Below are 17,588 nucleotides of genomic sequence, written 5' to 3' on the forward strand. Positions count from 1 at the left end.
TACCACAATTCACTATGTTCTTACCTAAACAATGTGTGCAAAGTCCCTATTTCCAAATAATTACATTCCAAGGTTCTGGGTGGACATGAATTTTTGGGTGACACTATTCTGTCTACCATACCTTCTCACTGACTTTTTAAGGTTCAGAGGCTGAACGCACTCTGGAGAGGGATATAATTTACCACACGATGGCTTTTAAGTGGCTCTATTATTCATGTAGTTCATTGTCACCCACTGAATTAATGATGGTAACCATATGTCCCGATTTTCTGAGACTGCCCATGGTTTTACTGTCAAACCATGTACCTCAGTTTTGGGTTCCAAAAAAATATGGTCCTGACACCATTAGCCCACACTAGGGGAATTCCAGAAAAGTCTCTAGCGAATCTCACTGTCTTTTATTCTAATGAACATTTACTTCCCCTGATCCAAACCTCACTGGAAATGAAAACATGGCCACCATCTTCTACATTTAACTATTTGGTGAGCTGGCATGATTGTTAGAGCCTCCCCTGTGATTCTCCTTCAGCCTCTCTTTTTTTAGTGAATACATGTTCTGTGGCTACCCAGTGCCTACAGGATCCAGCTTAAACTTTTCAGCTTAGCACCCAGATCCTTCCTCGGTCAAGCCCTACCTTATTTTACAACCATTGAGTCCTCTGATAAAGGAGATACTGGAGCTCTTCCAGCTGCCCTGCAGCTTTGTAGTGTTCTTCCTGCTTGGGATGCCTATGCTCTTTCCAAACACAGCCCCCTGCTTCAAGGCCATCAAGGCCCATCTGCAAAATTAGCATGATAAGTCAGCCTTATTAAAGGTAGTTGTGGCCAGGCACAGTGGCTCCTGCCTGTAATCTCAGCACTTTGGGAGGATTACTTGAGGTCAGGAGTTCGAAACCAGCCTGGCCAACATGGTGAAACACATCTCTACTAAAAATGCAAAAATTAGCTGGATGTTGTGGCAGGCACTTGTAATCCAGGCTATTTGGGAGGCTGAGGTGGGAAGATTGATTGAACTCGGGAGGCGGAGGTTGCAGTGAACTGAGATCCTGCCACTGCACTCCAGCCTAGGTAACAAATAAGGCCATCCCCTCTACAGAGACCCCTAAGCACTCCAGCCACAGAGGCTTTACCTCAGAAGTCACTGCCCTCACCCTCAGAACAGTTCACCGGGCACTCCCAGTAACAAGAGTGTGCTGCTATCAATTCATAACTTTAAAAAATTTTTCTGCCCCTCTGCGTCTTATCTTCCTGATTTAATGGTGAGGATCCCCAGGGCAGGGCCTGTTGTATGAGAGAGACACTGGGGAGGGTGGCCAGAAGCTGGCTGCTAAGTAGCATTCCCCACCCATGCCCCTGCCATGCTTACCCTGGTTCTACCATGCCTGGCCTCTGGGGGGCGCTCTGACTCTCCCACTAGTGGGCCTGGCTGTGAAAACCTCACTTCATCCGTGACTGGGATGAAGTAGAGACACAGGTTGGCTTGACCAGTGGCAGGCTGAGATCCCACATGACACCAGCTCCAGATCCTGTTCCATGCTCCCACCTTCCACCAACTCAATCCAGACCGCTCAGAGACTTTCACCTCCCTGTAGAGGTGATTTGGTGCTGCTGGCTAAGTCGGTTGCTTAGGCACGCCGCCCTCACACTTAAATAACTAACAACACACAGGAACATTTCTGCAGCGCTCACAGCCTCAACACAGGCTGCAGGAGAAAACTGGGCTCAGTATTTCACTAATGCAATGTGCCCGGTGGTGTTGTCTCCCTCTAGTAGTGTTTTAAGACTGGTGTGTGTTTTATTTCCAAACTGACAGCCTTTACACTCATACCCATTTTATAGCACCTAGTTTAAAAAATAAATCCTCTTACCTTATGCTTGACCCTTCCAGGAAGGCGTGTATATTTATGGGCTATACATGGATGGAGCAGCCTGGGACAGACGGAATGGGAAGCTCACGGAATCCACCCCCAAGGTGCTCTTCACGCAGTTACCTGTGCTGCACATCTTTGCCATTAACTCCACGGCACCCAAGGACCCCAAGCTGTATGTATGTCCTATTTACAAGAAACCCAGGCGAACTGACTTGACCTTCATCACTATGGTATATTTGCGAACAGTGTTGTCCCCGGATCACTGGATCCTGAGAGGAGTGGCCCTTTTGTGTGACATCAAGTAAGTTCGGTTCCATCTGCTGAGGGCACCAGAAGCCACATGGACAGCCTGTGCTATTGAGGGACTCGGTGATGTGTGTGTCTTTTCTCCCCAGTAATTGCTTAATTACTCCTTCTAAATTAAAAAGTTCATGTTCTAAAATTGCTAGTGTGTGTGTTTTCCTCACATATCAATATTCAAAAAGATGACTCTAAACAAATGCTTTCTATTCCAAGACACCATATTTCATTATAATTACTTTTTAAAGATAATACCCTGTCTGGATGTTACAACACTTTGGAAGCTTTGAATTTTAAAAATCTGAAAGTGTTGATATGTTTCATCCTAAAAAAAGCCTAGTAGTTGACAACCTTTCCCTCAAGTAGGTACCAAGTTCCCTTGAATAAAATCTAGCCATGTCTATGTTTGTGCTAATGTGTTATCTTTTGTTCTTTTGAGTTTGGTATTCTCTCTGTGCTTCTGAAATGGAAACTGAAGAGATCCGGCCAGTATTCCTCAGTAATACAGCTGTTGAGTATGACGTGTTTAAGACAGAAAATCACTGGGATGGCTTTTCTTGTGATTTATTTTGATTTTATTTTATCTTGTTTTATTTTAATTTTTACTGCTTTTGAGGCCCAGAGAACTTAAACTCTCCTGCTCTCCCTCCCAACTCCAATTCTGCAGGGGATAATGAAACACATTTCTAGGCAGCAAATGGAGAAGGGAAAAACAAACCCTATCAAATGAAATTAGGTTACATGCTGAATGTCTTAAAAAGCAAAGCCTTTAAAAAGTGAAGCTATTTCTTACTCTGTAGCTAGTCTGAAACTCAGTTTGAACCTTGATTTCCTGCTAAAGGAAATTGTCAATTTAACAAAACAGATGGGGTCCTATACTGAATGCTCACGCAGCTTCAGGACAGTGAAGAAGTGTCTCTACCAGTCTTCTCATCTAGAATCCTCGTGCCTGCCTGCAGCTAAACACATGAGCTTCATTCCTTCTGACTATTCCAAAGGAGGGAACATTTCAAGTTGCCTTGTTTCCCTCTCATCCTTCTGCCACCTTGATCGGGAATGCTGATGACAAACAAAACCAGGCAGCCAAGCAATAGCCCAGGTGAGGTTTACAGAAAAGACCCCAGAGAAAACTCCTCCACAGTCTAGTGTACTTTCAAAGAGTAGAAAACACATTATGAAATGCAAATTGTAGCAGTGGCCTCTGGTATTTTCCTGATATTGATTCAATGTCAAAACCATAGAACTTAAAAAAAATAAAGGCAGTTTGAAAAACAAAGTAGCCAAGCCCCTGACCCAAGTGTTTCAGCACTTTCCCTGGCCAACACATACACTAAAGTAAGGATGGCATTCTCGAGAAAGAATGTCCTCCTGAACTGAGACTAGAATTTAGAAGCACCTGCCAGTCTGGGTGGACACAGAGAAATGTAAGCACCATGACATCATAGCAAACCAAATTGCATGCTCCAAAATAAAACACACATGTTTTATTGATAGCCCTGTCCAGTTGTTAAAACAATTGAAGGCAAATGCATAGTTGAGATCCCTGGATATCATGACAGATTTTTCAAGAATAACAATTACATCAGTGTTCTCTAATGACTTGAATGTCTTGTGGAAAACTGGGAAAACAGGTGAAGAAGATGTAAATCTGGCAAAGATCATTGATCAGACCAGTTAAAGTCACTCATGTGCCATTTCCTGGGAACTCTCTGCTGTTGCTGGTTACTTTGAGCTACGTCAACACAGAAGAGAGAGAGATGGGCATTAAGGCCCAGCAAGGATGGGCACCAGGCACCGGGGCAGTCCCTCAGAGTGGTCTTCTTTCTGGTGAGTACTTCCCAGCTATCCCTAATTCTGCCAGGGTCCAGTTCTGCTTTCTTTCTCTAGGCCCAGTAAATGGTTTCCTTGGATGTTTTAAGCTATTGAACTTCCATAAGCACATAACCATTTTCTCTGCAAAATTGTTGCTCTTTCACTAATTACATAATTTGCCCCACTTGAGTGAGGGAGACCTGGTGCGCATAAAAGAGCAAAGGATACAGCATGAAATGGTTAAGCCAATGAAGCTGGGAGAGAGGCAAAGTAATTGTTCTTGTTCCTTGGAATCAGTCCACATCTTCTCATTTTGGTCTTGCAAAATGAGCAATGAGATTTATACCTTCCTTGATTCAAAATGTTCCTTTAGTTAGGACTTTGCATAAAAATAAGACCAAAAGAAACTTGTATAGAGATACATCTTCCTAAAGGGATTGGTCTTGCGGGTGATGTTGCATGAACGAGCCACCATCTCTGCCACCAGAGACCTCAGATGAATAGGGCACTCCCCTATGATTGGAGGCACAAGGTGACTCAGAGCCGTGGGTGAAGTTCAAAGGAATGGTGAAGGAAACTCATGGTTGAGGATGAACTGGAAGACAAAGTAGCATTTCAGTTGGGTCTGAACTTTCTGTAAATATTACCAACACAATAAATGGATATGTTCAAAGGAAGGGAGCAGCATGAGGAAGAGAAAAGTCTAAAGGTGGGAAACCTCATGGAATGTCCAGAGACAGAAGATGTAGACTTCAGTGAGTTTCCATTGCCTGGAATGCACTCTCCAAATACCAAAGCCCTCTAGAAGCTGGCCTAGAACAAAGTTTCTCCTTTATCACCCATCCCATCTCTCAACTTGCTCAATTGCCTCTGCCACGCTGACTGATGTTCTTGATGTTCTCTGAAAAATCACACATACTTTTACAATCCTGCAATTACCTTATCAAAGAAAACCCTCTTGTGTGGAACAACTGGGAGTTTCATGCATGACTGTGGAGGCAGTGTCAAATCATACAACCATTTTGGAAAACGGGCAGTTTCTTAAGAGTAAAACATATGGTTACTATATGACCCAGACGTTTTGTTCTTAGGTATTACCCTAGAGAACTGAAAGTGTATGTCCACACAAAGACATACAGTCCTGTGCTCATAGAAACTTTACTGGGATAGCCAACAATTGGAAACAATCCAAACGCCCATCAACAGGTAAATGAATGAAAAAAAATATATGGTATATACCTGCAATTGAATACTTCACTGCAAGAAAAAGGAACAAACTTAATACATACTAAAACTGGATGAATCTCATTATGCTGAGTGAAAGAAGTCAGACCAAAGAAAGAGTGTACAATGTGCAATTTTGTTTATATAAAATTCTAGAAAATGCAAATTAACCACCAGTGACAGAAAGCAGATGAGAAATTGCCTGGGAAGGGAAGGAGCAGGGGCAGAAGAAAATGTTGGAAGCTGATAGATGTGTTCATTCTCTTGATAGTGGTCATAGTTTCATGGGTGTCAAAACTTATCAACTTGCACACTTCAAACGTGTGCAGTTTATTGTACTTCAATTATACATCAATAAGCTGTAAAGAAAAGCTCTTCCCATAGCACCTGATCCTTTCTTCACCCTTCTTGATTTCCATGACCCCTCACTCCTCTTCCAGGCAAGATTCATTGCACTTTCTGCACCATGTTTAGTAATCTGGGTTGCAATCCTAGAATTTTAATGCAAGGATTTAATGACATGCGTCTATTTCTCCACTCTATAGCAAACTTTTGGAAAGTACTCTAGGAAGTGTTGACTGAATGAAAGAATAAGTGGACAGCAAGTAACCCAATTTGACTGGTGAGTGTAGGGAAATGATGGGAAAGGAGGCAACGCCAGGTGCGGGCCGTGTTGGGAGGGTCTAGAGTGCCACGGAGGACAGCAGGGAGTCAGTGGTGGTTCTGGACTGCTAAAGGAATGGAAGTGAGTAGGTCAGCTAGACTTCCAGACCAAAACTGAGAAAATGAGTGTTGGAACTACAGAGATGACAATTAGAATAGAAGCAAAGCAAGTCATTCAAAAGACAGTGTGAAAGTAAAATCTGGGGACTCAGAAACTGAGCTGAGATGAAGAACAGTCAGAAAGAGTCTAAAGATAAAGAAGTTTATAGACTGGGGAGTCCAGCTGGATGTTTCCTGTGTCATTAACATTTGGGGAAAGAGCTATTTCGCTAGCCCTGTGCTTATGAATAGCTGCCAGGGTCTCTGAACAGAGACTTAAAGATCTGTGTGCTCACCATTGCTCCCGGCAAGGTCCACAACTTAATGATGATGTAGTGTACCTGTATACCAGGCATTGGTCTAAGCACTTGATGGGAATTAATTTATGTAATTTTTGCACCAACTCATGAAATTAGTATGCTACTATTATCTCCATTTCAGATGAGGAAACTGAGGCACGGAGAAGCTACACAACTTGCCCAAGTTCTCATAGCTAGTGAGTGACAGGGCTGAGATGAACACAGGCTTAGGGCTTCCATCTGTGCTCTGATGTACTTTGTAAGACAATACTGGGGTTTTAAAAAGCCACAGTCTACAGGCATGAACCAGTAAAATTCCTAATTGTATATAGAAAATAGTACATCTGTGTTTCTCTGACTTGTTGATTTGAACGCTTTCATTATCTGAATGGAAAGAAAGATGTGCATATAAGAGAGAGTATAAGGCAAACATCAGCATTTGTGTGATGTGCAAAGAAACGTATATTTGAAATTCACGGATTTTGAAAAGAATTAGTTGGTTCATTTTAACGTGCTTTTCCTGGGCCTTCTTGAACATTCTATGCCAGCAGGTGCATTGCATGGTAACCAGAAGGAGCATGGCTGGAGAATTTTGCCCTAAGCTCCAAGTGAGAAGCTGTGGGGTTTAGTCCTGAGATGCAGGGCTTGTCCACATGAAAAAGAAGAAAAAATAATTAAAATGTTATTTTCAAGAGCACAATTCAGCAAGGGATAAAAGGGAGAAAAGTGTAAAAAATAATTCGCTATTGTAAACGAAGAAAACATTTAAGGAACTATGGAGATTGTTTCCACTTAAAATGCCAAAAAACCATTCACAGTTAAAATAACCCAGTGACTTAATCCAGGGTATCTCATAGCATCTCCAACATTGTTTTTTTTTAAGGCTTCAGAAAAATAATCCCACTTTGGATATAAAAAGGTGCCACATGACAACATTCTAGGAATAGGATGTATAGCATAAATCCAGAAATATGTACTAATACCGAATGGGTAATGAAGCTACCGAGGGTTTTCCAGGGCTATAACAGACACCTTGGCTTATGTGCCTTCTCTGTATTTGATTTAAAAAAATTGTCTACTCATTAAAAATACTAAAAACCTTGTCCTCTCCCTCCTCCGTCCCTGTCTTAGGTGAGGTTTTCTGGGAAGAGCCTCTGAGATGGAGAGCTACGTGCAGGAGGTTTCCTGGAAACGGCTTTCAGGAGCATCACCCATGGGGGAAGTGAAGGAGGCAGGACAGGGCAGAGGGAGAGGCTGGGCTGTGATGCAGTCACAGCAAAGGCCTTGGCCACCCCTGGAGCAGGGATGTGCTGCATGGGGTAAGCGGCCAGGCAGCTGTCAGCCAGCACTTCTGGCAGGTGGGGAGGACAGCTGGGACCTGAGGGCAACCATGTCCTGCCTTTCTTCCTCCACAGGCTTCTCATCTTCTTTCCCCACCTCCTTTAATTTAAAAACAAATCATGAACATACTTTTCCTTGCTTCCTCTTAACACTTTCCTCAGAGGATCTTAACAACTTAAATCAAGAGTATTTTTGACACCTGCACACAGACTTCCTATCCTTGAAATATAGAGAGCTTTCCAGAATGTCTGAAGAGGTGGTCGAGACACCAGAGAGACATGTGGTTTCTGTCCTCTCTGAGAGGCTGGGAAAGAGGGAGGTCCCTGCCTGAGGGAGTCCCCAGACTGAGCACAGTGACCAGATAGGTTTCGAAGAGACCTCCAAACACAAGACAGCTGAAATGTGGAAGTCGCCTTTTACTTACCTGCTGCTTTTCTCAGGTCATGAATTCCCTTGGAACTTTTGAGGGATAGAGCGGTATTCTGCCTTCGAAAAATGACTTTTGTGCCTTGAGCACGTGGGGAAAAAGCTAGTCAACTCTGTCCTTTCTGTCTCTCATCATCTGACTCTGACTTCCACACTCCCTGAGGACACCTGTTAGTAACCAAGGCCTTTGAACATTCAAATCTTGATTTACATCCAGCCTTTTAAGATGAACATGAATACTTTGGAGTAATGCTTAACAAATGAAGCGTTCTGTCTATGCTGAATCAATACCAATTCCTCACTGAAACTGCTGGCTTATAGAAGATTACCCCAACCCATTCCATTCTCCCCAAAACTATACTGGAGAGGAGGAATTCACAGTTGCTTCTAGCCCTCTGGGGCTTGCAAGATCACCCTTCTTGGGAATGTGGGATGTGCCAGGGTGACAGTGTTACTGTTGTTTCTTTATAAGCTGCTTTAATTGAACAGGTGTCCGCAGGGAGTGTGGAAATTCCTCTTCACACACGTGCTGTGCTGGCAGCTCCCTGTTTCTCCTGACAGAGTCGCCTCTCCTCTCATTCTCACCCAGGACATGACCAATTCATTCAAGCACCTTCTCTCTATTTCCAGGCAAAATCCCCACCTGACCTGGTGCAGGTATTCGATGCTTGAGTCTCTAATTTCCCCGCATCTTCACAGCTTCTTCAAGATAGGGGGTCTATGAATGTGAGGGATCTGTCCCCATCTCCCAGATGACAAATTCATGGCGTTTCTATCACTGGAATCTCTGCCTCCTCAGAGGTGAGCGGGGATGCCAACCTGTGTCTGGGGGATAAGGACACCCATCTGTCATTTGTGGTTTCCATATGGTCCTTCCTGATTATGCAAACCCTTTCCTTCCCATTGTTCCTCTTCTATTGTCCCCTCTAAAGGACATCCGGTGTCCCTTCATGATAAGAACCAGGAAGAAAGGTTGTCAGACAAATAGAAAATGCTCTTCTCCCTCCTCCTCCCTCTCCCCGTCCCTCTGTCTCTGTCTCCTGTGTGAGTGTGTGTGTCTCCCCCGCTTTCTCTCCCCCACTCCACTCCCTCCAGAGCTGTTAACTAGCTCTTTGGCTTTTAGCTAGACTACGTCAGAAGCTTTGTTTATTATGTGTCATCCCCTCTCTTGGGGAAAACAGTCACTTTTAGTTTTTTTCCGTGTTTATGGAATTTTTTAGAGTAGACTTGCCCTTTCTGCCTGGTCTGCTTTCTCTGGGAGCCCACACCAGTCCCCAGCCACCAGCAGCCCACTGAGGCATTCCCTGGTGGGCCCTGGATTCTGCATTCTCCTCAGGGTCCTCCTCTGCCCATGGAGCACTTGGCTGTGGGACAGATGGCCCAGAGATTGAGCGGGTGACTTCTCATCAGCCCCTGCCCTCCTCCTCATGTCCACCTGTCCACTCTGCCCTAGCTCCTAAGAGGGCTGGGGCTGATGCCTGCAGGAGGGAGGAGGGAGGTTGTGCTCACGCTTCATTTGCTCATGTCACTCACTCTGGGAACCATGCCAGGTGAGAGCAGGGGGGCCCCAGCAGCCTCAGAAGGCACCTGTCTCAGGGCCAGTCTGGGATGTTTCTCCATTCTCTTCCTCCTGCCCTGGAGGAGGGACGTGCTCACTGACAGAAGCAGAGGGCACTTGTGGGAAGGGGCCAGGGGGCTGCCATGCCTTTTTCTCATGACATCCTTCTAACAGCCATGGAAAGACAAGACGGCACCAACCTTGCGTACCATACCACATGTTCCCCAAATGATGTGTGTGAGCATTGTCCTTCTTCTCCGGGAATAGTCTGGGTTCTTTAACACTCAGAGTTGTCTTTGCTTCCAACATCTCTCTGGGAAACTCTGACTTGACTGACACATAATGTGCAGGCATCTGCCACACCCACGCCATGTGGAGCTCAGACCAGTCCTCACTTCGTTCTCCTTGGGGCACCATTCTCTGATGCATATATGTCTCTGGCCAATTTATGTATTAATTTGTCACTTGGTGCATAATATTCAGCACTGAGATAAAAACAAATAAGCCGCCGGGCGCAGTGGCTCACGCCTATAGTCCTAGCACTTTGGGAGGCTGAGGTGGGTGGATCACCTGAGGTCAGGAGTTCAAGACCAGCCTGGCCATTATGGTGAAATCCCATCTTAAAAAGAAAAAAAAAGACAAATAAGCCATTCCTGTGAGGAATTGATTTTCCCTTCCGCATCTGTTCATGAAGATATAAATCTAAAGTTTGGGCACTTTAAAAGCCTCCAACGCAAATGTAATCTAAAACTATTAGGCTTTGAAGCTGGGCTTCTCTGTCAAAAGACGTTTATAGACCTGATCCCTGGAGCCTGACTGTTCATCTTCTGCCTCCAGGTCCCAAAGACATTGATCACCTCTTGAGGTCCTTTCCGATTCACTGCAACCAGACAAAGTGGTGCTGTGTGCCTCTTGTGCACTGTCAGCTCTGTACACACTCTTAGGAGAGAATGCAAGAGCCACCAAGGCATGGACCCTGCCCGCAGACAGGCAAGACAGCAGAGAACAGAAACTGCCCATGAACAGCCATCACGTAAGGCAAAAAGTGATCACTGCCCTAAAGATGAGGTGGCGGGAGCGCAGAGGATTCAGACTTGACTTTTGAAGGCTCAAGGAAGGTCTTTGGAGAAAGTAGAATTCATGAATGGGATTTGACCAAAGGAAATAAGGGAGCAGAGCATTCTAGGAGAGACAGCAGGAGCGGAGGCCGGAGGTGCACAAAGGCAGGCAGAGTCTAAACCAGGAGAAAGAGTTTGATTTGGCTGCAACCCAGGACACACGTCACCACGGAGGCACATGAATGTTGTGGGCATAACCCTGATTTCTTCATATTTAGATGGCATTTTTGCAATTTCCAGCATTCTTTTGTGCACATTATTCCATGTGATTTTCACAACAATCGTGTAAGTAGGCACTAGCACGGATTATCATACAGATGAAAAACTGAGACTCAGAAAGGTAAGGTGCTCTGCCTTAGGGGACAAAGAAGAGCAGAAGACCAGGATGAGAACTCAGGTTTTCCAACAACCTGACCAGGGCCTTTCCCCTAAACCATGCAGTGGCAGGGAGCCTGCGAGAGAGCTTACTCCACAGTTATTTCCCATACTGTATGTTTGTGGATTTTTTGTTTGTTGACTTCCTTTCCGGTTTATTTGCTGATTTTTCCTGTGTAAAGGCACCATGCGATGGCCATTCCTGGATACTATGGTATGGGTCAGTGTATTCACAATGGGGATATTTGGGGAACAGTCTCTTTCCAGAAGTGAGCTCTGTAAGTCTAGGATGTGGCATCAAAGGCACAGAGCTGGCAACATGCTGTCACCATGCAGAGAACTGTGTGGGGTTTGCTGATCCTGTCCCCTGGTAGTCACCCTACACCAGGGTGATGGAGTGCATGGTGGGTTGGTGGTCCTGCAGACCACCAGCAGTGGGTACTTCCTTGGGCTACTCAACACCCAGACTGAGATTATCGCTGCGGTCCCTTATGGTGACAATCACTTTGAACCTGGTCCGCCGGCCAGCCTAGGGCTGCTTTTGCACAAACATGAGCTTCAGAACCTTGTCCTTGAGGGAGACCCTCAGGAAAAAGTCAGTGACCTCAAACTCCTTGATGGGCAGAGAGAAGAGATAGACCTTCAGGAATTTGATCTACATGTCCTTGACCTGGCAAGGTGACTTGGTGATGGAGACCCATTCCTTGTCCTAGATTTGTGTCCACAAGATCTGGAGTCTCAGCCTTGGTGCTGACCACAGCCAAGACCCCAGCCACAGCTGAGCTGCCAGAGCCTCCCCATTCCAGGGCTCCTAGGTTCTTTGGCATCACTGGAAAACTGTTTGTGCATTTTTGTATTACAAAACTGCCACACTTGGAATTAATTCTGTGAGCCCACTTCCCTTAGGAGCCCCCCTGAGAGTTCCTGAAAGGTGGGGGATTGGGCATTTGAGCTATTAGGTACTGGGTAGGCTCATCAGCTTTGTTTGCTATCCTGTTTGGCAAATGAGCCAGAAACCAGAGCATCACCGAGTGCATTGGAGTTGAGGGCTTTCAGAACGAAGAAGGAAGTGACTCGAGCAGGCTTTGCAACTGGGTCTTTGGAAAATGACACCTGCTGGGCAAAGCTGCAAGTCCACTTGAGACCAGATCTAGAGGTCAGACCAGAACAACAGAGGGAGCTTCCCTCAACCATAGTCCAGTCTTAAATTCTGATGCATTGCCACATCACAAGTCTGATGGGACTAGGAGAAATGACCTGGGACGGGAATGAAAACTTCTGGGCTGTGAGCCTGTGGAGGTGTGGGAGACATCTGCAGGCTCAGTCCTAGATGGCTGCACCTCCAGCTGGATCCCGGGTGTGACTTCTAAGGCCCAAGGTGGCTGGAGGTGACTACAGAGCCCACACTCAGAGAACAAAGGTGTGGTGGTACCGGCTGTCGAGAGGACTTGGCCTGGAAATATTCAGATTTTTCATTTTGTGTTTATTTTGTTTAAGAGAAGGGAGTGAGTAGGTTATCAAATTCCTTTTACGTGGAACCAGCAGAGATAATTTTGTGCAGCCTGAGTGTTGTGAGTGAGAGGGAGACCCAGAGGCTCAGAGACAAGGGTCAGCCTGTTGCCTGGCATCCTGCCTGCCCTGGAGCTCCTCCTTTCTTGCCTGGCGGAACCCTGAGGCTGCTTTGCAGTGATCTTTCCTCAGCACTGGTGCTAATCTTTGCCCCTGAGAGTCGGCAGCAGCTGCCCCACCCCTGGCTCCAGGGCCATTTTTATCAGAGAAAACTCAGGTAATGGTCTGGCCCCCTTTTCCTCCTCATGATGGTCTGAGGGGCAATGAGGGGAACAGCTGGGATAGTTTCTGGGAAGGAGGCTGCTTGGGCCAGTCAACGTGTTAGTCCGAGGAAACCTCTTATTTCAGACCAGGGTTGACATTGGTTTCATTTCTCATTTTGGTCTCAGTGGGTTTCTTAGTCATGCTGGAGGCGCTGAAAGGCTACAGTGAGAAGGCCTCATGTGACACTTCTTTTTCATTTGATTTCCAAATGTGTGAAATTTGGTACTTTTCCTCTTTACCCTCAAGAGCTTTAATTCTGCGCAGGGGCAGTGTGGCTCCATCGTAACACCCTCTCCCCAGCTCCCCACCTTTCCTCCAGAGAAAAAGGCAGACAGGTGGGGAAAGCTGGGGCCAGATGGACAACAGCAAATGAGTCTACTCCCCAGTTCAGGAGCCACAGCCACATGAACACAGAATCCTTTTTCTGACTCTGTGATCCATTGAGTAAGGTGAAGGGAGTAGGAAGAAGAAGATGGGCCCAGAGTGAGGAACCTCATTTACCTAACTGCACCTGCATAGAGGGAACCCTCAGTAGCCTTCTGCCTGGACTAACTGGCCCTGCCCCCAGATAAGCTCAGGGACACATGCCCCCAGGCTTGTCTGGGTGGGCTGACTGCAATGACAAACAGTCCCAAATCTCGATGGGCCAACATACTACAATCTAAAGTGGGTTGGCAGGAGGCTCTGCTCCACGGAGTTATTCAGGAACCCAGGCCCCTTCTGTCTTGAGGTTCCACCATCCCTTGGGGCTTTGGTATTCTCCACTGACCATGTGTGTCCAACATGGTAGATGGAGGAAGAGAGGGTGTGTAAGGTCTTATGAGTCCAGCCTGGAGGTGGCCCACGTCACTTTTCTCCACATTACCTTGGCCACCCTAAACATGAAGGGAATGTGGTCTTGATGTTTTATAGGTTGAGTTGTCACTCACCATCAAAAGATATCTTGAAATCCTAATTTCCAGTGCTTCAGAATGTGACCTAATTTAGAAATACGGTCTTTACAAAATAATCGAGTTGAAATGAGATCGTTAGGTGGGCCCTAATCTGACTGGCATTTTTATACAGAAGAGAAATTTGAGCACAGAGGGAAGACCATGTGAAGATAGGGAGAAGGCCATCCATAAGTCCAGGGAGGCCTGAGGCTTCCAGAAACTGGGAGAGAGGCAGGCAGAGTCTCCCTCATGGTTCTCAGATGAAACCAACTCTGCCAACACTTTGGTTTCAGACTTCTGGCCTCCAGAATGATGAGACAATACATTTCTGTTGTTTAAGCCACCCAGTTTGTGGAACTTTGTTCTGGCTGCCCCAGGAGACAAAAATGAACTGTGTGTTCGGATCTGGGGAGCATCCAACCAGCTCTGCTGTGCAATCTCCTTGTCACAAAAAAGAGAACAGGTGGCTCTTAGCATAATAGCTACCATCTTTGCTGATAGGTACTTTCTGGTTCTATGACTCTTGCCAAGCCTCTCCACCCTTAACTCCCTCCCCTCCCCTGGGTTTTCTCTCACCTTCTCCCCACTCCTGACACTAATCCCTCCCAGGAGAGAACAGGTGAGCCCAATCATTTCTGGCTAGAGTCCTCATGTGGAGAAGAGAGAGGAACTTTGCCATTCTCATTTTCTTTTCTCTTCCTTGGTCCAGAGTTATACAAACCCTTCCCACACCTTCCTAAGTGACCTTGAGCAAACTCCCCGACTCTTCTGAGACTCAGTTTCCCTCCCAGTAAAGTGGGTGTGATCCCACGGAGTTCTTTCTCAACAGAAAAACCAGTTATAAAAATGATGCTATAACACTTCAGAAAAACAGCGTGCTGCATCCGCCCACGAAAGCAATAATCACTGTAGCTCAAGAGGTTGTAAATTCTCCACAGCTGACTGCTGGGAGCTGGACGGACCCAGCACCTGGTAACCTCGGCTGGCTTGGTAAATGGGGGCAGTGACGGTGCACCACACAGGAAGGGACCCTTTGCCCTGGCAGACCTCCCAGTCTAGACTTGGGGGATCTGACTGCAGCCACCTGAGCCAGGAAGTGATGTTCTGTGCCAGAGCCCCTGGGCATAGCAGCTGTCCTTGCTGCCTGGCTGAGACCTGGCACAGCTGGTGCACCCACAGCAGGGAAGATAGAGGACTGTGGGGAATAACAGTGGTGTTAACGCTGCCATTTACTAGGACTTATTTGTGCCAGGTTCTGGGCAACTGCTGCTTCTGATAGTCAAACTGCCCTGCAAGGTGGTAAGTGTGAGATGTGGAGTTAGTGTGTGGGTCTGTGGGGGGTTGTACCCAGGCTCTCTTGGACTGTCTCAAGCCATCTCAGGCTAGTTAAGTGCGCTGGGCATCAGCATCCTCGTTTGCAAAATTGGGGTTAAAAATGATCTCACTTAGGCAGAGCATGGTGGCTCATGCCTGTAATCTCAGAACTTTGGGAGGCCAAGGTGGGTGGATCACCTGAGGTCAGGAGGTTGACCAACCTGGCCAACACGGTGAAACCCCATCTCTACTAAAAATACAAAAAGTTAGCCAGGTGTGGTGGCACATGCTTGTAATCTCAGCTACTCGGGAGGCTGAGGCAGGAGGATCATTTCAATCCGGGAGGTGGAGGTTGCAGTGAGCTGAGATTGTGCCATTGCACTCCAGCCTGGGCAACAAGAGCAAGACTCCATCTCAAAACAACAACAAAAACAACAATAACAAAATGATCCACTCTACAACTCAGAGTTGCTCCCAGAAGCTCTGAGTCAGGAGGCAGAGGGCAGGGTCTGAGAAAAGAAGCAGGAGGTGGAAGGGTAGAGCCCTTGTCCAAAGGGGCATCCTCTCTTGATACTCTCCTTTGTCCTCAGGACTTGCTGGCAGCCGGCAGCCAGGTTCTCCTGGCAGAAGGCAGAGTCCTGGCCCACTGCTGAGGCCTCTGCCTTCTCTCAGCAGCTGATCTTCAGACTGTCTGGCAAGGAGCAGCCTAAGGGTGATGGTGAGCAGTAGACGAAATAACACACATACAGCTCCTAGAATGATGCCTTGCTCAAGGCAAGTGCTCTGTACATACTGGTCCTTATTATTGGACCCATTTTATAGATCATGAAACCAAGGCTTACTGCTACTAAGGATGCACAGTAAGTGACTGAAATGGAATTGACTGTTAGACTCTAAAATCTTTTTTTAGGCATGTGTGTGCACGTGTGTTTATATCAGGCTGAAAAAATGCTGCTCTTTCCTCATCTCATCACTCAGAACATGAATGTGGTTTTGAACTTTGGGAAGTAAATGAGTTTCTTAGGGACATGGAGCTTGAAAAGGAGCCTGAACTATGTGTGCAAGAAATACCTGTCCTGGCTGGGGACAGTGACTCGAGCCTGTAATCCCAGCACTTTGGGAGGCTGAGGCAGGTGAACCAGTTGAGGTCAGGAGTTTAAGATGAGCCTGGCCAACATGGTAAAATGCTGTCTCTTCTAAAAATACAAACATTAGCTGGCCATGGTGACATAAGTTTGTAATCGCAGCTGCTTGGGAAGCTGAGACACGACAATCGCTTGAACTTGGGAGGTGGAGGTTGCAGTGAGCTGAGATGGCACCACTGCACTCCAGATAGGGCAACAGAGTGAGACTTTGTCTCAAAAAAAAAAAAAAAAAAAAAAAGGAGAGACATGGGTCTTTTCTAGCAATTCCCTCTCCTCCTCCTAACCTCTTTACTCTATGACCTCCCTCTCTCTCTTTCCCTTCTCTCCCTCCTGCCTCCTCCAAGTGAAAGGGCTGTCCTGGACCAGGCACAGTAGCTCGTGCCTGTAATCCTAGCAGTTTGGGAGGGCGAGCAGGTGGATCACGAGGTCAGGAATTCAGGACCAGTATTTTTTGTAAAAATACAAAAAATTAGCAGGGCGTGGTGGCGCATGCCTGTAATCCCAGCTACTCAGGAGGCCGAGGCAGGAGAATCGCTTGAACCTGAGAGGCAGAGGTTGCAGTGAGTCAAGATCATGCCACTACACTCTAGCCCGGGCAACAGTGTGAGACTCTGTCTAAAATAAATAAATAAATAAATAAATAAGAATAAGATCTGTCCTGCCCACTGGCCAGGGCTTCTTGCAAGGGACAAAGTTTTCCTGTTGAAGACAAAAGAGGGTCAGGCGGCCTGCTCTCAGGTCTGCTTCTGCAGGGAATGGGCCTGGTGGCATCTTTTCCTCAGGAGCACACATCAGTTGCTCCCATTTCTATTTCTGAAAATATCTCAAAACCACGTTTTCTTAGCGGAAGCTGAGGGCACCCTACCCTAGGGTCACTGGAGAAGCCTTGGGCCTAAGGGTAAGGAGCAGGACCCAGCTCTGGGCTGTAGAGGGAGGTGCTCCCGGCCAGGCTGGCTGAGCTGCAGCCTGCGTTCTCCATGCTGCCACAAATCCAGCTGCCTATTGGCAGCTTTGGCACCAGCTGTGGGGGCAGGTGGACCTGGGATGATTGCCAGGTTTGCTCTTATGGGCACCTCACTTTTCATCCCTGAGTCTCAGTCTTCTCATCCACAAAATGGGCACAACAATGCTTCTGAATAATACTGAATGAGATCAGGGTACACCAAGCATTTGGCAGCTCCTGGCTCAATAAGTAATAGCTATTGTCTTTGCTTTCATGGGTTTTTATTTGTTTGGTTTCTGTTTTTTGTTTTTTTTTTGAAACTGAGTCTTGCTCTG

The 17,588-nt window shown here is 46.5% G+C and overlaps 1 protein-coding gene across 5 annotated transcripts in view; it reads left to right on the top strand.

Annotated features, from left to right (window-relative positions):
• The window catches only part of DNAH8 (dynein axonemal heavy chain 8), a 346,427-nt gene extending 344,118 nt beyond the window's left edge, over positions 1–2,309 (top strand). For all 5 annotated transcript variants that reach the window (XM_054254946.2, XM_078369092.1, XM_054254947.2 and 2 more), the window contains one exon: positions 1,889–2,309. In XM_054254946.2, the coding sequence (XP_054110921.2) occupies positions 1,889–2,176 (288 nt within the window). In that variant the 3' untranslated portion in view covers positions 2,177–2,309. The remainder of the gene's footprint in view (positions 1–1,888) is intronic.
• Positions 2,310–17,588: the final 15,279 nt, after the last annotated feature.

This window comes from Callithrix jacchus, chromosome 4, assembly GCF_049354715.1.
Source record: "Callithrix jacchus isolate 240 chromosome 4, calJac240_pri, whole genome shotgun sequence".
NCBI classification, from domain to species: Eukaryota; Metazoa; Chordata; class Mammalia; order Primates; family Cebidae; genus Callithrix; species Callithrix jacchus.